General features: G+C 43.1%; 1 protein-coding gene across 1 annotated transcript in view; it reads left to right on the top strand.

Moving 5' to 3' along the window:
- Window positions 1-20293, top strand: part of Vat1l (vesicle amine transport 1 like) — a 147654-nt gene that overhangs the window by 42872 nt on the left and 84489 nt on the right. Inside the window, exon 4 of the mRNA XM_041650853.1 lies at window positions 14329-14471. Within this exon, the coding sequence (XP_041506787.1) occupies window positions 14329-14471 (143 nt within the window). The remainder of the gene's footprint in view (window positions 1-14328; window positions 14472-20293) is intronic.

The raw sequence follows: 20293 nt of genomic DNA, 5'->3' as shown, positions 1-20293 counted from the left end.
TTGATTGGAGTGGGAAGAGATAATACATCAGTCATTCTTAAGGGTAAGTAGGAGTTTTCAAGTAACCAGCAATAGCACCAAAGCTCAGGCCCACATGATCCTTCCAGGGAACTGTGAACACTGTTTATGGCTGAGACTGAAGGGCAGGTGCCAACAAATGAGAAAGTTGGGTGACACCTTATGAGGGTCCTGAACTCCCATACCCTATAATGTAGGCCTCTCCAAACTCCCCTCCATATTCCCAGCTCCACCAATTAAGTTTTACTGGAAAATCTTTGATGTTAAACTGGTGGGTAAATGAATGTCAAAATGACACCAAATAGCACTTTTTCAGATTTGACAATGGGTGTTGGTTACTTTTCTCACTGATGTCACCAAATTTCTGGCAAGAATTAATTAAAGAAAGAAAGGGCTCGTTTTTGCTCATGGTTTAAGGGCAGAGTCTAGCATCATGGAGAAGGCATAGGCACAGGTATCTTCATGGTGTAGAAGCATGAGGCAATTTGCTCATACCTCACTGAACAAAGATGCAAGCCGTAAGTACTCCTCCCCCAGGTGACAGTTTCTCCCACTAATGTCTACTTGCTAAAGTTTCTACAACCTCCCAGAACAGTATTACTAGCTAAGAACTAAGTGTTCGAACACATGGTGTGTGGGGAATATTTCACAGCCACACATAGCCCTAGGTAAATTGGTATGTATAATATATGTGTGTGTTTGTATTATATATATTGTATATATTATGTATTATATATATTGTATATATATATTCTATATATATTATATACACATACACATATATTAAAGTATTTTCTTTGCTCAATTTTATACAGGCATGCTGTTGTGGAACCTTCTTATTTTACTTATGTTCACACCCGCTTCAGTAGGTATAGACTATGATCATTGATGTATTTCGAAATTTTAAAATACTCACGAGTGACTGAAATGAAGCCACATACACAGAAATGCATAGGTGGCAAATGGCAAAGATGGAGGTAAAATTGACACTCAGGTGGGTCTTTTTCAAAACCAGTATTTTAAACCAGAAATGTAGGTCAGAAAAGAAGGAAGGAGATGGAAGGTCCAGGGTTAGCCATCTGCTCATGGTCTCTGATCACTAGCTTATTTTGAGGATATAGAGAAGAACTTGCTACAAGTTGTCTTTTTCTGAGAGTACATGGGGTCCTGTTGGCCTCTGAGAAGCCATTCAGAGAGTGTGAGAGTGGGGGTGAAGAACATCAGGCTTACAAGGTGGAAGGCAGGCACCAAGCCACCCCAGCTTAGAGGGATAGGCATAATAGTACTTCCTTCTTCTCCAGAACCCCAACAGGTGAACAATCTGTTACTAGATTGAGCAAATACAATTTTTATCTGGTAATCTTTATTTCCCAGGGACCTGCAAGTTTTCCTATAGAAAGTTCTAAACCTTCCAGGGGGTTATTTACACTAGCAAGGCAGTAAGCCTGGACCTGAGGTGATTAGGAACAAGTCCAGTCAGGAATGCATTTTAAAAGGCAAGTATTTTAATCCTCAAGTGACTGAGGGAGCCCTGTTCTCCACAGTCGACCCCATGGTGAGGGAAAGGATGGGAATTCAGTGCTAGACTTGGGCTATCCAGATGGTCAGGTAGAGGTAAACCTTCCTCTGAGTCACTCAGGGCTCTTCCGTCACTGTTTGACCAGGGCCTGAACCTGCTAGATAGAAGAGGGGCATCAAAGCCCAAGATTACTTCTGCCTTCCTCTGACAGAAAGCTCATGGGGTGAATAGTGATTTTTCCCAGCAGATCTTTACTGTGTGCTAGGCAGCATGCAAGGTAGCTGAAAGATAAATCAAGCATAATCCTTCAGAAATTGGCATGTTGCCAAATAAAAAAATAAAAATCATACACATCTTCTATAATATAATATATATGAGTAATGAATTTATGTACTCACACAGACACACACACATACAAAAATCTCTTTGGAACTTTTTTAGGTCTTTTAACTCAATGTCCTACAATTTCAGGCTGCCATAGAAAAATATAAGACATAGCACTGAGGATGTTGTTCAGTAGTAGGGAGCTTGCCTAGCATGCACAGGGTCCTCTGTTCTACCTCTAACACGTCATAAAAAATAATCAATTAATTAGTTAACTAGAATTAAATATCACTACTGGCAAAATCTCCTAAGAAACACTTTCAGAGAAGAGTTATTTGTTTTGGTTTATGGTTCTGGAGAGTTCTGTGCACAGTTGCTTAGCTCCGTGTGTTTACACAGAGCATCATGGCAGCAGGAATACATAATAAGAAACAGTTGTTCAAATCAAAGCAGAACAGGAAACAGAGAACAAGACCAATAGTGACTAGGGGTAATTTAGTCCCAAGGAACCATCTTCCCATAGCCTCATTCTTCCAGCAAGGCCCCATCTCCTAAGGTTTCCAAAACCTCTCACAATTGTTCCACAAGCTGGGGACCGAAGATTCCAATAAAGAACCCTTAGGCATCATTTCAGAGTCCTATCACAACACATCCAGGTCCCTACTGAGAGATGACGCTGTAGCAGAGATGGGTATGGTTGTGTGAAAAGCAGGGAAAACACCATGATGGCCTTAAGACAAAACACAAACACAGGGCAGGCATTGCTCATGGCATGAAGTCATTGGAATAGGGTGTTCTCCCTCTTGGAGTGCAATTTCCTTGCAGAGATATAGCTGTTATCAATGAGTTTGGCAGCAGACATGTCTACTTCCCCATCCTGAGGTCAGCACAGACAGTCCTATCTTCTAGCAGCAAATGCTGCATCTTTCTGCCCCAAGGCTGATTACTGTTGTGCAACTGGTGCATGTTCAGGGCAGGCTGGAAGTGTGCCCAGGATCACCCCCCAGAAAATGCCACATGGGAACTGGGGAATCAGTTTCTAAAATTCAGGACTCTCAATGGGAGAGCCATGAGCCTTGCTTTATGTTCTATGTGATCTCTTAACCGGTCCCCCCCTCCCCAGAATGGAGTTGTGTTGTGCACTGGAGAAAGTCATTTTCTTTCTTTTTTTTTTAATTTATTTATTTATTAAAGATTTCTGTCTTTTCCCCTCCACCGCCTCCCATTTCCCTCCCCCTCCCCCAAACAAGTCCCCTCCCTCATCAGCCCAAAGAGCAATCAGGGTTCCCTGACCTGTGGGAAGTCCAAGGATCACCCACCTCCATCCAGGTCTAGTAAGGTGAGCATCCAAACTGCCTAGGTTCCCACAAAGCCAGTACGTGCAGTAGGATCAAAAACCCATTGCCATTGTTCTTGAGTTCTCAGTAGTCCTCATTGTCTGCTATGTTCAGAGAGTCCGGTTTTATCCCAGACTTTTTCAGATCCAGGCCAGCTGGCCTTGGTGAGTTCCCAATAGAACATCCCCATTGTCTCAGTGTGTGGGTGCACCCCTCGCAGTCCTGAGTTCCTTGCTCGTGCTCTCTCTCCTTCTGCTCCTGATTTGGACCTTGAGATTTCAGTCCTGTGCTCCAATGTGGGTCTCTGTCTCTGTCTCCTTTCATCGCCTGATGAAGGTTAATATTCAGGAGGATGCCTATATGTTTTTCTTTGGGTTCTCCTTATTTAGCTTCTCTAGGATCACTAATTATAGGCTCAATGTCCTTTGTTTATGGCTAGAAACCAAATATGAGTGAGTACATCCCATGTTCCTCTTTTTGGGTCTGGCTTACCTCACTCAGGATAGTGTTTTCTATTTCCATCCATTTGCATGCAAAATTCAAGAAGTCCTTGTTTTTACTGCTGAGTAGTACGCTAATATGTATATATTCCATACTTTCTTCATCCATTCTTCCATTGCAGGGCATCTAGGTTGTTTCCAGGTTCTGGCTATTACAAACAATGCTACTATGAACGTAGTAGAGCATATACTTTTGTTGTATGATAAGGCCTCTCTTGGGTATATTCCCAAGAGTGGTATTGCTGGGTCCAGGGGTAGGTTGATCCCGAATTTCCTGAGAAACCGCCACACTGCTTTCCAAAGTGGTTGCACAAGTTTGCATTCCCACCAGCAATGGATGAGTGTACCCCTTTCTCCACAACCTCTCCAGCAAAGGCTATCATTGGTGTTTTTGATTTTAGCCATTCTGACAGGTGTAAGATGGTATCTTAAAGTTGTCTTGATTTGCATTTCCCTGATGGCTAAGGAAGTTGAGCATGACCTTAGTGTCTTTTGAAAATAAAGAGACAACGTACTCAAACCTATGGGACACGATGAAAGCAGTGCTAAGAGGAAAGTTCATAGCACTAAGTGCCCACTTAAAGTATACGGAGAAAGCATACATCGGGGACTTAACAGCACACCTGAAAGCTTTAGAGAAAGTCATTTTCTAGACTTTCCCAAATTCCTCGACTCATTTCTTACTCCTGAGATTAATTTTTAATAACTATATGTACCTTACAATGAATTTGGAGAGGGAACTCAAGCTCTTGAATTCATCTTCATGACCAGTCAAGGGTCAAAGCAATTATTTCTCCCTGTTAATTCTCTCTCACACCATCTCAGCTCTAGCTCTGCCTTTCCATCTGGGAACTTTCTAACTATGTAGACTTTTCTCTCTTACTGCATTATTGATGTACCTTGGACATTTCTTTTTAAAATTACTATTTACTATGTTTCATCTTTGTTTTTGAGACATGACCTTGCCCTGTTCTGGTACATCCTTTTGCCTTGTAAGTGTTAGCACATACTCCCACACTCAACCTTCCACCTGGAAAATTGTATTTCTCCTTGAAATGTTACCCCCACTCAGAAGCCTTCCATGCTTCTCCTATGCTTCTCCTTCCTCTGCACACTCTACATTGCCTTTCTAATGTTGCCCTCACCAAATTCCAGCTGATTACCCATCCGTTTGTCTATACATCAGTACACCCATTCATCAACCTACCCATCCATCCACCCATCTATATATCCATGCATATGCCCATTTATTCACTTACCTTTCAACCAATCCATCTATCTACCCACTGAGCCATCCATTACCCACTCAGAGAACGCACACATTTATCTATCAACCCATCCATGCACCAACAGCTATGCATTGGCTGCCTCTATATGCTAGGTGAGAGTATTATACAATTTCCCATCAATCTTCCTGGATTTTATGGATTTTCTTGGACATCCCTGTGCTTCCAGTGAGTAGCACTGTGTATGGAAAGGAAGGAATAAGCGACAAAGGTTAGATCACACTAAACTGATGAACTTCACCTGTTCTAATTGGACAACATCTGTGTGATGGTAATGAGCATTTTAATTACATGGCAGCAGATACATTAAGTATGAGGAATTAGCAAATGAATATGATATCATCAAAACACAAGCCATATGTAGACAGTTTCATTATTTGAAACAGCTTGTAAACCGTTAAGCCGGTGACCGTATTTGATTTCCCACTATTGAAATATATTCTTCAAAGCAAAAATACCCCCTGGTGGGCTCTACTTTATCCCTCTGTAGACTAAAGAGATGGAAATTTTTGTTTTAATGCCCCAAATCCTCTCTGTTGAACTTTACGTAGTCTTTTGAACTCAGTTTCCTGCTGGTCAGGCTGCTGAATAAAAATATAGGACTTACAGCTGGGGATATAGCTTGCTGAGTTTGTCAAGGACAGACAAGGCCCTGAGTCTATTTGCAACACTACAGAAAAATATAGTAATTAACTAAAATTAAATGAAATATAGGCATCAACTTGAACAGTTGGCTCTCTCTCCTAAGGAAACGAGATTCAGGGGGTTGGGAGATAGCTCAATGGTTATATTCTTACCTTGCAAGTATGAGGACTAGAATTTAGATACCCAGGACTCATGTAAAATGTTGGGTTGGCATCTCAACCCAGCTGTAATTCCAACTTCAGAAATAAAGATAGTAGAGCTCCACAGCAAGTTAGCTGACAAGACCACCCACATCAGCCAGATCTGGAGGGACACTTCCTCAAAGAATATGGTGGAAGAGCAATTGAGGATGATTCTAAACATCAACCTTAAGCCTCTCTATATATGGATCCAAGGGCATGCATGCCCATCTCCCTCTCTCTCTCTCTCTCTCTCTCTCTCTCTCTCTCTCTCTCTCTCTCTCTCACACACACACACACACACACACACACACACACTTATACACGGGGGGAGGGGATAAAAATCCACAGACAACTACTGTTGACTCAAACATCGGCACTTACAGTCTGTCAAGTAATATACTGGACACAAATTGTATGTCATTGATAAAACCTACCTTCTATAGGAAACAGAGATCTCTTCACAAAGATATTTTGAACTATGGTTCAAAATAGTACACATAATTCCTGGTAATACATGGATTTATTCAAAAAATTATAGTTTAGTCATACAATAGAATTATCCTGCAGCTATTAAAATGATGGTGTTAACATTTGTTTATGATCCACCAAAGTACCACATAGGCTTTGAAATAAACAAAAAATACATGGAGGTGCACAGTGGTGTTCATTGGGTTGCAATTCTGTGGGTAAGCAAACACATTATCAGAAAACAAGAATGAAACAAGCCAAGGGGGCAGAATGTTTATCTCTGACAAATGGCAATGTAGCTGATGGGTTTTTATAGCCTTTGGTGTTTGGGAATGTAGTTCTTTACAAAGGCAACTAATATGTGTTGCTTTTGTAATGACACTTTCCTGCAAAGAGCTCAGGGGAGCCCAGTGTAGATCCCAAACAGCACTATGGTGCCTTTCACTCTTCCATGTTAATACATAGCAGGAAAAATCACTTGTTTGCTCAGAGCTTCTCCTGTTCTGGGGATCCATGGCTTTCTGTTATACTATTTGATTTTTAAGAATGAAGGTCATATCAGAAACAGAGACTTAAAGTAGTATGTATTTAGTTCTTTCATTGGTTGTAACCTATGAATATTTAGAGTCCAAAGCATGAGTGTATGTTAGGAGACAGTGGGACCAATGAGAATCTCATTACCTCTTCCTAGGTAGCTTGGTGCTTCTGATCAATGGTCATTGTGTTGTCTTGCCCTCATGCTATGTCAGTAGTGAACTCCTAAATCTGTGTGTTTATTGGGGGTGCTGGAGATCAAACCCTGGGCCTTGCATCTGCTGGGCAAGCCCTTGACCATGAACTACATCCCAAGTCCCTAATGCCACATGACTTCATGCATCTGGATGCATTGTTCTGCATGTCCATCAGAGAACAGACATGGTTTGGTTTGAAAATGCAAGTTTTCGTGTGAACCATTATGCTACAAGTAAAAGAGAAACTTATGGAAACTGTTGGTTACCTGAGCGAGGTCTATCTTCTGGAATATGTCATGCACCTCTGTAAGAGGCCTAACCTGGCCAATAAGCAGTTCTAATATTGATGACAGCACCCAGGAAGCAGTCACACAACTTTCGGTGTCTTTATAGAGACACGAAGTTGTGCTATGCAAATGACACGCTCCCTTCTACATGATTAGTGTCACTCTGATCTTTCTGATCCATCTGGGTACCACAAATTCTATTACCCAAATAAGGCCGTTATGAACACAAAAATATCTAGAACTTCTGATACACCACTGTGCTGCATCCAGGAGAAGTATCACCTTCCAGGTCATTATTTTCTGACCATGGAAAGAGGTGAGGGGGATAAACAGGCTCTGACCCAGGATACAGGATTGATGTAGGAAGCATAACAGTAACAATGAGGGTATAGCACACGCAAGCCTATGGCTTTGTGTGCCGTGCTTCCTAGAAGCACAATTTACGGTGAGGCTCTCTATAAAACACCACAAATAAGACTTCAGAGATAGTAGAGTCACCTCAAAAAAAGAATGGGCTTATGTGGGAGGCCATTAGTTTCCCATCTTGTTTGATTTGTTTCCATCTTGGAACCGTCAGAGGAGGATGCTGAGTCAGGATGCTCTTCCTAAATAGGCAGGAGATTGGACTGGATGCCCCAAGAGCATCTTCAAGGTTCACATCCTCCAGTTGTGTTCTCCTCTCTCCCATCTTGGGCTCCAGGGTGGTAGACAAGCCCAAGGGCTTGATCCAAAATCTTCTTGGAAAGATAGGATAGGATATTCTTTCATATTGACTGGTGCCAGGCAATTGTTGAGCCTTATGGAGGACAATCACCTTCCCACCTACAGCTGCCTTAAGAAGGGCATCATAATCACACACATGGGCTCTGGCTGTTTATGCGATTTGCCACCCAAGCTAGTAAATATAATGGAGTATTCCGGGAGGTGCTCTGTCCCCAGAACAAGCTATTTAGTGTTTCTGGGGTCTAGCAATTCCTGCAGCAGAAAGTCGACACCTAGTGCATGACCCACTGACATGTGTCAGGCATGTAAATGTTTACTGAGTAAAACATAGACACATAAAATCTGTGGGACACTGAGAAGACAAAGAACAATGTTGCTATACAGAGATGGCAAAGAAGGAAAAAAATGAAAGACTGTCATTGATTGAGTTATTCATTTTTCTGCTCCAAGTTTTATGAATAACTTCTATGCTGGGACTCTAGATCAGTGGTTCTTGACCTGTAGGTTGTGACACTTTTGAGGGTCAAACACCCTTTCACGGGGGTCACTTAAGACCACCAAAAAGCACAAATATTTACATGACAATTCATAACAGTAGCAAAATTAGTTATAACAAAATAAGTTTTATGCTTGGGGGTCACCACAACATGAGGAACAATATTAAAGGGTTGCAGCGTTAGAAAGGTTGAGGTCCACTGCTGCAGATAAAAGGGTGTTTTTAAAATAAAGAAAGGGTGCCATTGCTTAAGTAAGGGAGATGGCTTAGTAAACAATACTAAGAATGTCTACTAAGGAACAATACTAATTTTGCTCATGGTGTCTCCACAAAGAATTTCAGTTAACTTTGAAAGTTTCTCCTTAAAATGAAACAGCAGGACAAAGAGCTTCGGGCACACTTGCTGGTGTGCAAAGAGAGCCAGTCTGAAGATGAAGGCACAGGAAGATGAAGTGACTAGGTCTGAGTCCCAGTGGGGAGCCTTATCTGGAAACTGATCTATGGCACCTCAGTTCCCTCCAGGACTAACTGGTGAACTAGTCTGATCTGGGAGCCTCAGATGTTACCTCCAGCAGTGACAGGGCCTGACCTGCCCCACTCGGAACCTCCGTCTCAGGATTTGAAGTCACAGCAAAGAGTCCCCCATGACTGATCTGTGAGGGCTGGCAGGGACAGAACAACAGTCTGAGTTGGAGAAGTTCACGGCCAGGGCAGGAGCTTTCAAATGAAATGCGGCACCTCATTGGAAAGTGTTGAAACCAGCGCTGGGCTCCAGCTGGAGTCAACCACTCTGGTTGATGAGACGCCTTCAGTAAGCGCAGGCATTTGAAGTAGGGCAGAAGGCGGGTTGCTGAGCTGTAAAACCCCAAGGAAGAGCATCTGATCTCTGCCAGGCACTATGGCAAGGTGGCTCACAAATCCCTGTGCTTAGGGAGGAGGTGCTGTGTAGGCTGCAGCCTAAAGTAAGAGAGGCAAGCTTGTGTTTCCTCACAAGGTTCTACACCTCTGTGTCTGGTTTGCGTGCATGGTTGCCTGATGGGTTACATCCAGTTACCCACTGCATGTATACAGCTATCTGTTCAGAGTAACCAGATAGCGTCCCTCAAGGAAAGTGCTTTAGATCCAAAGATCAGAGTCTCACAGAGGCTCTTTCCTCTGGCCAACCTGTAAGTTCTTTCTCTTCACTCAATATCAGAATAAAAGGATGACCCAATTTGCCAAGACACTTCTAGTTTCTATCTATTGACCTAGGAAAATTAACGACAGCGTTTTCCACTTTTCCTATTTCAAGAATAAATTATACAGTGTACTTGATTACCTTGCCGGACTGTAATTCAATTTGGTTTAGAGTGAAAGAGATGCATTTATTAAAAACCACAGCTCCAAACTGGGTACAAATTGCCATTTGGCTGGAAACAGGAACCTGGCATCCCTACTATGCAAATACAGCCGTCCCGGAAATCTGTCCAGGTGCATCATTTGGAAGACGGCCAGCCTGGAAGGGTTCTGACTCTCTGTGATTTAGAATCCTGTAAGGGGGCTTTGCCATCTGGTGGGCTGCCTGTCCCCTGGCCGAGATTCTAGCAACATGGTTGCTAAGAGTCCAACTTCAAGCAAAGAGGCAGTCTGTGAGCGATGGGTCTTCTTCCCGTGGCTCTGTGCAACCTGCACTACCTGGGGAGAATTGCTGACCAGAGACACAAGTCTTGATGTGTTGCCTATAAGGATGGGTTAATAGGACTGTTGTGTACAGCTGGGCAGGCTATAGATGGCACAAAGACACCTGCTTCATACAGGCAAGCGAAGGCTATCCTCACTTGAGTTGCCCAGACTCACACCTCTGGGGGTACAGGGTTATGGAGTCAAACATATCTCTAGAAGACAGTATCATACTGTGGTGCCTTACAGACTGGACTGCTAAAACGTTAGGTCCTGGGTCAGCAGCCTGCATGGTCAGCTGTACAGGAGGAAAGACTAACAGCAGCGTGGGTGACCGTAGATTCCAGACAGGCAGCTTTATCATTCACAGGCCCCCCGACTTTGGTCCATTTCCAGTTCCTCTCTGAATGCCCATTTTGAGGCTTAAATGGGAAACAAAAATTGCTTTGGAGTGGTTTAAGGATTTAACAAAGCCTTTAGTGCCTGGCGCATGGAGGGACAAAAGGGAGCACAGCTGCCATTACTGCTGCATTGTTAGCTGTAAGAAGGGCAGGGGTGCTTGGAACAGAATGCTGGCGTGCCCGAGAGGGAAGAAGAGTCAATTAAAACAGGCATACATGCACATATCTCTATAACACTGTTGCCAGGGGTATGGATTGTCTTGCTCATTTTATGCTGTGGGTTTGCAGGTAAATTGCAAAATCCTTTTTATTGGGAAGTCATTCCATCTCCCACAAATGTTTATTGAGTTCCTGCAATTCCTTGACTGGTTGGAGAAAGGAAGAATGAATGAGCTACTGATTTCACATTACCTGGGGAGTGAGAGAAAGCAGATTTCCTATAACTGTGAGGTAGAATGCTTAAATACACAACACAGAACAGTATTTACTTTTTAAAAAAAGATCATTGAGATCTTACAGGGTCATTCACCATCTCAGTGAGTTGATGGGATGCTAAAATGCTGCAAACAGTTGAATTTGAGCTTTCTAAGCTTTGTTACTTACATACTATATATTATAATATTATACCATAATGATATTATACATCCTACTTACATAGTATACATATATTATTAAAAGAATCCTAATTATCTGTTGCTCATTGAGTGTTCTTCTATAAGGTTTTAAAACTGATCTTAAGTCAGTCTGTCTGTCTTATGCATGTGCATGAGGGTGCCTGAGGAGTCAAGAAGAGAAAATCAGTACACACTCTTAACTGTTGAACCATCTCTCCAGCCCCTAAATCTTCTATATTATACATTAATTATATGGGTATTACTTATGTATACAACACTAACTGTACAAATATATTTAATATCAATATAATTATACATTATTCTAATTATATAGTACCATACAATATATGTCATCTGCATATATTGTTCCTTATATAATACTCCTGTTACATGATATAATTTAGTCATGCCTGTATGTTAATTTCAGTCAACAGCAGGTCTCATGTGCAACCATAGTCCCCTAATGTTGTAATGATTCTACCATTTTAGGTCTGTGTTAAGCTACAACATCATGGTGGGAGCGCATTGTAGAACAAAGCTATTCAGACCATATCAGTCAGGAAATAAAAGAGAGAGATGAAAGTCCAATGTGCCAACATCATCTTCAAAGGCCACTACTAGTGACAATAACACGAAAACCCCCAGTAAGCTCCACCCCAAGGTGTTACCACCTCTCAACCGTGCTGTAGACAAGGGGAAAAGTCTTGAACACGTCTTTAGCAGATTTTCAAATTCAAATTGTAGCGGTATTTTTACAGAAGCGGCAATCAAACTAAAGGGAGACTCTTGCAAATAGTCCCTAACCTAAGATGGTGGGCATCCTCAAAAGAGGGGGAAATTTGTACTCAAGAAACTGGTAGAGGGAAGACAATGGAAATTTGCCCAAAGACAGAAGGAAGAAGGGGCTACGGAGATGTTAAAGTTAATTCTAACTTCTTCTGTCACTGCTGGGGTCTCCTTAAGCCATATTCCTCCAGAGATGTAACCAATAAATTTAAAGGAGTGGTTGCATTGGGTGATGATATCAATGCTCATTTGGGGAAGACAAATCCCTCTTTGTCCTATGAAATCTGGGACAAAACATTAAATAAATACCAAAACTATACTTAACATAGAGAACTGTAGCCTGTGTAGAGTCTTAGGTTTATGTGGAGTTTCTGAAATGCTGATCTCCCAGAGAACATGTCGTGTCTCGTTTAGGCAGCAAGTTAAAACTGCTTAACTTAAAATGTCAAAATAAGTTGACAGAATAGAATAACCGAGAGTGGAAATAACGGGCGTCAGGAGTCCTTGGTTTGAGTTCCAGCTACACCTCTGAAAAAGCTGAGTGGCCTAGACCTTCCTGTGGCCCTTTACCTCATCTATAAGACAGTGTTCAGGGAGGAGACATGGGGTGGTCTTCCAGCGCTGACATTCTAGGGATCGCTCCATCTTGCCTTTAATTGGGATTGGCAATAAGATTACATTTCCATAAACTGACCCGCCAACTTGAATTATCCACCAGCACAAAGACGAGAAATAAGATGATAAGCAGAAGTGACTGTGACGGATGATGGGGAGAAAAATCTCCCTCCTTAAGATGGGAAACGAGAGGCTCGAGAGCGAGGGCCGTTTCTTCTAATGCATCTTAATTACCAGCAAATTGGGTTTTACTGGAAAGTTTGGAGATGCACATGCTCACATAATTTTGTTCGATGTCTTAACCATTGACCATGTCGGCGCAGGAGATACAAATCATGCCCCTCTTAACTGCATCTGAAATCCCCTCCTAGACCATTTACCATTTAAACCACATGCTGACCTTTTCTATATTTGACTGGACCTCTTTAGCCCTGGATATAATAAGCCCCCGTGGGGAAGAGATGATGAAGATTGAGTATCTAGTCAGAATCACATTTTTTCCCAGGCCCTCAGTCTGCTATAATACCTCATGTAGCCCTTCCTTATGGGACGCTGTCAGTCAGCCACGCATATCTGCTCTACACAACATGCTGAAGCTTGCTGGCTGTGGGCTTCGGTCTAGCCATGGAACACACTTGACTCATGAGGACACCCCAAATGTGTCAGAGATACTCCTACAGAAGCAGTCCTCCACCAGGACTAGGTGGAAGTTAGTTGGGTAGGCTCTTGATCATGAGATATCAAAGAGGCTGAGTTCTGGATGTCCATGGTAGATACGAATTTGGTAACACATGAGCGGTCAGCTCTTTCTTTGGGTTTATTTTTCCTCTGAAGTACCACATGTTGTTGAACTGAACCACTGGGTTAAAACATCTGGTTTCTCCTCTCATATATATAGGTTTCATGCTCATATGTGTATAGGTGCGTGTACACATTTATTCTTTGCAGATGAACATGTTGATCCTCAGTTTACCATCCACATTCCTTTTGAGAAAGGGTCTCTCATTGGCCTGAAACATGTTCAATTGGATAGCCTAAATGGCTATCCATCAAGCCCCAGAATCCTCCTGTTCCCACCTCCCCAGCACTGAGGTTGCAAGCATGCTCTGCCATGCCCATGCTTTTTGCTTTTCTTTCTTTTCTCCTCCTTTTTCCTGAATGTGAATTCTGGGGATCAAACTCAGGTCCTCGGTCTTGCAAGCCTTGCACTTGAAGGATGTGCCATCTTGCTGACACCCTTTGGGGTAGTAACCCTGTTAGTATATACGATTATCTTACAAATAAAACCTTTATATTGTAGTGTTTGCTCAAAATCTGCTTCTGAGAGTCAAATAAGACATCCTCCAAGATTCCTGTGGAGTAGATAGTATTGCTGCTGAGATGCAGCTCAGCATGGTTAAATAGTAGTTAAGTTTAGTGCTGGGGCTATCTGGCTCCTGTTGACTTTACTCCCACACAAATGGTTATCAGCCAAAGCAGGTTTTGTCCTTCAGGAGACAATGCTGCAATGCCTAAACATGAACTGAAACTCAAAAATGTCAGCTCTGTCAACGTTGCAAATTTCTGCCTTCTGCCCAGCGATACTGACTGTTAGATAGTTAAGATTTATTAAGTGCCGATAAGTGTCATAATGTGTGCTATGTCCTTGGCGCATGTTAAGCAACACCTCTCTCAGAATGGTGGGATTCATGTGTCATGTGATTGCTGTGATTAACATTGTGTGTGTGTCATTTCCAGGGTCAAGCTGTAGCCCAGCTATGCTCTACTGTCCCCAATGTGACCGTCTTCGGGACAGCTTCTACTTTCAAGCACGAGGCCATCAAGGATTCTGTGACCCACCTCTTCGACAGAAATGCAGACTATGTGCAAGAAGTAAAAAGGTAAGGGGGCGGCTCTGCAGTGTCACGTTCAGCCCTCGTCCCGCAAGGAAGACGCGACCACCGGAGCTCTTCTCACTGCAGTTTATTCCAGGACCTTTTACAATTCTCTCTCTCCTCCTCTCTCTCCCTTTCTCCTCTCTTTCCCTCTCTCCTTCCTCTCTCCTCCACTCTCTCCATTGACCTCTCTCCTCTCTCCTTTTTTCCTCTCTTTCCTCTCTCTTTTTGACCTCTCTCCATCTCTCTTTTACCTGTCTGCCTGAGCAAAACTCTCCCAGCCCTAAAGTAGGCATGGGCTGCCAATCCCGGATTGCTAGGTGGGCATTGCCCATAGGCCCACGCATATGCAGGCAGCTGATGATCATTGCGTGATCATAGCATAGGTCAGGTCTTAGCCATCTCAGGAGTTGATTATACATCTCCATCAGGTGTGATTCCATGCAGCTCACTACACTGCAGATCACCAGGCTGGCCCCTGCTCTTTGTTTGAGGATCATGAGTATTCATTTACAAGATGGCTAATTGTGGGGCTAGGAAGAGGGAGATGAGGGCCATTGACTGCTCTTGCAGAAGATGGCCTTTCTGTTAGTTTCTAGCACCTCATGGAAACTCACAACTGTCTGTAACTCTTTCAGGGATCTGATGCCCTCTTCTTCCTTCCTCGGGCACTGCACTTGTGTGCTACACATACATACATTTGAACAAAGCACTCATACACACAAAATAGGAGTAAATCTTTGGAGGATGACCAGTGATAATAATGATAGTAGACACAGATTGGAGGCTTAGTACTCGCTCTGTGGTTGGCACTTCACATGTGTGTTTAGCTCATCAAATACTCTCAGCCTCCCTGTTATTATCCCCAAGGAAGAAGGCAGTCCTTAAACTTGCAGAACTGATGTGTTAATGTTATACTATCTGCCACTACGCTGTCTTAACACGTGCAAATCTAAACCTCATTCATTCATGTAAAAAGCTCAAAGTAGATGTTCATCTGTAAGGAGATTCTGGTACCCAGGCTCTTTGTATTAAGGTCCCATTGTCATCCCAAGTCTTCTGTTCCTTTGGTTCTAGGTAGAAAATGGGAAACTAGTAATAAGCCATGCATTTGAGGTTTCCATTGATCAGTCCTGAGATGAATATATGTATCCTGCCCAGATTTGATGCTACTGTTCTGGGTCCCTGGCCAAACCTCACCAAGGGCAGCCTGAAAGCCTTTACCTAGTTATATAAGCAGGTAGACCCGGCCTTTGTGGAACGGTGAGCAGCAGAGCCTCAGTTCGTACCTGCTTCCCTGGCTTATGAACCCATGTGTTCAGTGTAGAGAAGGTGACTTCTAAAAAGTAGAGCGTGAGCCACAGTTACCCATAGAAAGAAGAGAGCCTGGAAAAGGATGATTTAGAGGTAGGGATAGTTGTCTGCATACCAAACAAGTGAGTTCAGAGGTCAGGAAAATATTAATAAAACTCCAACAGGGATGTCTGACTATATAATCTAACTATAGTTTACCTGTGTGTCCTCACGGGGAAATCTCATGGAGAGCCCAGATGGAAACACCGCCGTGGACGGTGTGTGCGCTTCTCTTGACTGCTGCCCAGGGTGAACCAGTCTCATGTTTTCAACTGAGAGCTCCTCAGGAAGTCAGTGGTGTCTAGGAGCTCCTATTTTTCTCTTTTTATACTCTAACACTAGATTATAAAGCCTAAGTGGAATTAGCCACCCAGCCAGTGCCATGATAAAGGAATATTTTTTTTCCAAGTCACAAATTAAGATGAAAGGGACAAAGCTGTTTATTCAAGCAGAAATTTGGACAAGATTTGGATTTTTATCAAGTGGGGCATTTTTTTAGAAAGGAAGTTTTTCTGGTGGGAATATTTTTAAATTTTGTTGGTCTGGGGCTCATTCATTAAAGTAATTGCTATGCTAGCATAAGGACCTGAATTCAGTCCCCAGAACCCAGGAAAATAGGAACAGTAGCACATACGTGGAATCCCAACACCAGGGGGTAGAGACAGGAAGATTTCTGAGGCACCATGGCCAACCAGACTAGTCAAATATAGCTCAAGGTTTAGTGAGAGATCCTGCCTCAAAAACTAAGGTAAAGTTAGGTGGTGCACACCTTTACTGTCAGAACTTGGGAGGCAGAGATTGGTTTTGTGAGTTCCAGTCTAGCCAGGACTACATAGAAAGACCTTGTCTATAAATTAAGATGTAGAGTGATTAAAGAAGATATTCAGTGTCAACCTCTGCCTCCTACATGTGCACATGTGTGCACATACACACACACACACACACACACACATACGGTATATATGATGTAAGGATGTCTTAATATTTCCAGTAGGACATAAAAGGTGACTTTTACCTAAAGTTAAATATTAGGCATCCACCCCATCTCTCAGAGGTGCAGACATCATGAGTAATTTTAAAGAAGTCTGTTTGCTCAGTTCACCTACTTTTAACTTGAGTTTTTCAAGCTACGGTCTGAAATATGAAGGACTATTACGTCTTCAATAATCTTTTCTTTCACCTCCGTAACTGATACGTTGGCATTCATCTACCTACTGTTTAACAAATACATGTTAGGGGACTGAGATGAGATTGGATCTGTGCCAGACGAGAAGAGCCAGCAACAACCCATCAGAAAGGCTCTGTACTTATGGAGTTTGGAGTCTACTTGTAAGAGATGAGACGGGTGGGGGGAGGGCGGGGGGAGAGGAAACTATTTGAAGAATACATTTGTGTGTACTGTAAATACATAATCTGGTGGGGAAATGTAGGTTTTTAGTGGGGAATTCAGACACAACAGTGTTCTGCGTGAGAGTTTTGGCTGAGAGTTGAAGGATGAGAAGTTATAGGGGGGGAGCATTTTGGATTGGGGGAACATCATCGCTAAGGTGCTGTGGAAACCGTGGGTTCTGGAAGGAGACCAGTGTGGCTGGTTATGGAGAGCAGGTAGAGCAGAAAGTCAGGACCCCACAGCTGTTCTCAACAAATGGAAGCTCCTAGCCAGGGGCCTCCTGCCGGCCCCACACCCCATACAGCTGTTCCATCTCCTCAGCCCTACCCTACCCTGGCCCCACTCAGAGCCAGAATCAGTGGTTTCTGCTCTCAGGGAAGTAGAAGGAAAGAGCTTCATGGACCTGTCTCATTCCCACCTGCCTTAGAGGTGGCGTCCAACAGTGCATTTTGAGTAGAGACCCAGTGGATGTGGGAAATGGCTGTGGAGCTGTGACTGCAAATCGAGCCTCTGCCCAGAAATCTTGTCCTCGGGAAATAGTCCAGGAGCAAGCTCAAAGCCAAAGGCACAAAGCTGCCGAGCCCAGCTCTGCTTCTGCACGGTCGTCAGCGCTCAGCATATGTCGACAGTGATTTATAATAGGGCTGTCTGTAACAGCGGCAATCAGATCCAGCCTCCACTTTCAACAGAAGGCGAATGGTGCAGGGAGGTTTGCTGCACCACATGCGTGTCTTATGCAGCCCCTAAAAGCAAGGATTATGAAGGCTGTGTCACAAAAAAGAAAAGATGCCTGTGGTGGAATTTAAAGGAAGAAAGCAGAATGCCAAGTTCCATCAGCACTATGGTCACAACTTGATTCAAGTTCTCTGCGCATAGGCATGTAAAGTGGAAGGGAAAACACTCTGCCACACACATGCAATAAAGCACTGTGCCATCATTTCTTTTTTTTTTCCTTTGGTGTTTTCCTTATAGGCATGGTTACAGCAATCTATGTACGATGAACTACAAATATACAATAAAACAAAATCTCCTGCAATAAAAATCATACAGACCAGCCAATTGGAGGGCATCTTTGGAATTCATGCTAAGCCAGAAAAGAAATCAGAGGAAAAAAGTATTTCTTTTGTAATTCATATGTTGTATATGTATGAGTGTGTGCATATACATGCTTTTGTATGTTCGGGTGTGATCACACATGTGTGCACATGCATGTAGAGTTCAGAGGTCAGTCTTCAGGAAGAGTGACACCCATATTTGAAACTGGGTCTATCATTGGTCTGGAACTCACCATGGCTAGATTGGCTAGCCAGTGAGTCCAGGCATCCTCCTGGCTCTGTCTCAAAAATACTGGAATTACCAGCTTGCTCACCACACTTAGCATTTTTGTATGGGTTCTGGGGAACCTAGCTCAGTTTCCCATGCTTGTGAAACATGAGCTTTAACAACTGAGCCATCGTCTGAGCCTAAGGGGAGAAAAACCAGCTCTGAGATAGACTTGGTCTCTGCGTTGTTTTTCATATCTGTCTATAAAAGGAGATGGCAATGGGTGGGAAATGGACCAAACAGTTAGAAACCTTGAATCCTGTGCAAATGACTCAAAGGCCTTCAGAAATAAAGAAGAGAGGAAAAATTTTAGAGAGAAAGGCAACACAGTCTCGCAGCCCCCTGGGAGGGTTCAGAGCACTTCATCAGGAGGGGATGTTGGAACAAACCTCAGGGGAGCTGGGACAAGGCAGGGCAGGTAAGAACAGCCATGCTTGGTCAGCCTCTGCTAACCTAGATGATCATTTCATAAGCACCTTGTACAAACCAAAAATCATCCCCTTCACAGATGAGAGAACTGAAACACAGGTGCAGATTTATCCTCCAACTGTGTGGGCTCAGTTTTTCCCAACTCTCTATGGTTTACAAGATGACCGGAGGAAACATTTGAGCTGGGAGGATGCCTCCATCAACTGGAGTAATTTCACTGGTGTGGAATTTGGTTTCACTGGCATGGACTGCCCCAACTCACTGAACTGTGCGTTGCACATTTTATATCTGTCCTATTTATTGCCATCAATTATAGCTCAATAAGGCTGCTTACGGGTGCCTTTAAAACCAAACACTTGGTGGAAATGATACACAGTATTGTTTAAGGCCTTATGTTCATGCATTCATGTTTTATTACTTTTTTATTGGTGCCTAAAAAATGTTATGCAGACACAAGGGTGACCAAGGCGCACATAACGCTGTGTCCTGAAATATCCAAACTACTAGTTGCAATTAATGTAATAAGTCATTGCATCAGCACCAAGCAGAGACAGTTGGGGCATTTGGGAACACACAGAAATGATATCCGACTGAAAGTCCAGAGCACACAAGGGAACTCACGTTCCAGCCTTTGCAAATTTGATGATGTGGGCACTGCCCATATTTCTTTAGGGAGAAGGCAAGGTACAGAAGGTTAAAATAGTGTTTACATACCTACACACTCTGGAACTCACTGCACATGGCCTGCTCCCGAAGTTTAAACTGTCTACCATCTATGCTCACTCTCCCTAAGGCAAGAGGGGCGGCTCACCCCTGGGTCCATGAGGAAACCAAGCTATTCACCTTGAAGGCTGTGGCTGTATGAGATACTGAGATGGCAGAAACAGGTTAGATTAGGGCTTGTCAATCTCAGCAGTGTGTATACTTGGAGTTGTTCTGTGGTTAGAGGCCATCCCATACAGTGGTACTTATTAGACGTAGTTAGCAGCTACCTGCCACATCTCCCAAGTCATGACAATGTGGAAACCTCTCTGGATATCACCCATGGGAAGCTGTGAGCAAACCGCTCCCAATTAAGCAACCTCGAATTGAAATGATGGGCATACTAATTACCTGGATTTCTTTGTTCATTTTGATTTGTGTGCATGTGCCAAAATATCACACTGAGACTCATAAATTAATGCAATTGTTCCTTGTAGAAAAAAATGTATTACCTGTATTTATTTATTTATTTATTTATTTATCTATTATTGGAGGAGCATTGCCATGGTCTTCATATGGAGTGAGAGGACAACTTAAGGAGGAAGTCAGTCCTTTCCTCTCACCATGTGAC

The sequence above is a fragment of the Microtus oregoni genome, unplaced genomic scaffold (genome assembly GCF_018167655.1).
Source record: "Microtus oregoni isolate MIOR12 unplaced genomic scaffold, Mior012 000004F_ref0000308, whole genome shotgun sequence".
NCBI classification, from domain to species: domain Eukaryota; kingdom Metazoa; phylum Chordata; class Mammalia; order Rodentia; family Cricetidae; genus Microtus; species Microtus oregoni.
The sequence above is the reverse complement of the archived record's forward strand: the minus strand, read 5'-3'. Positions and strand labels throughout refer to the sequence as shown.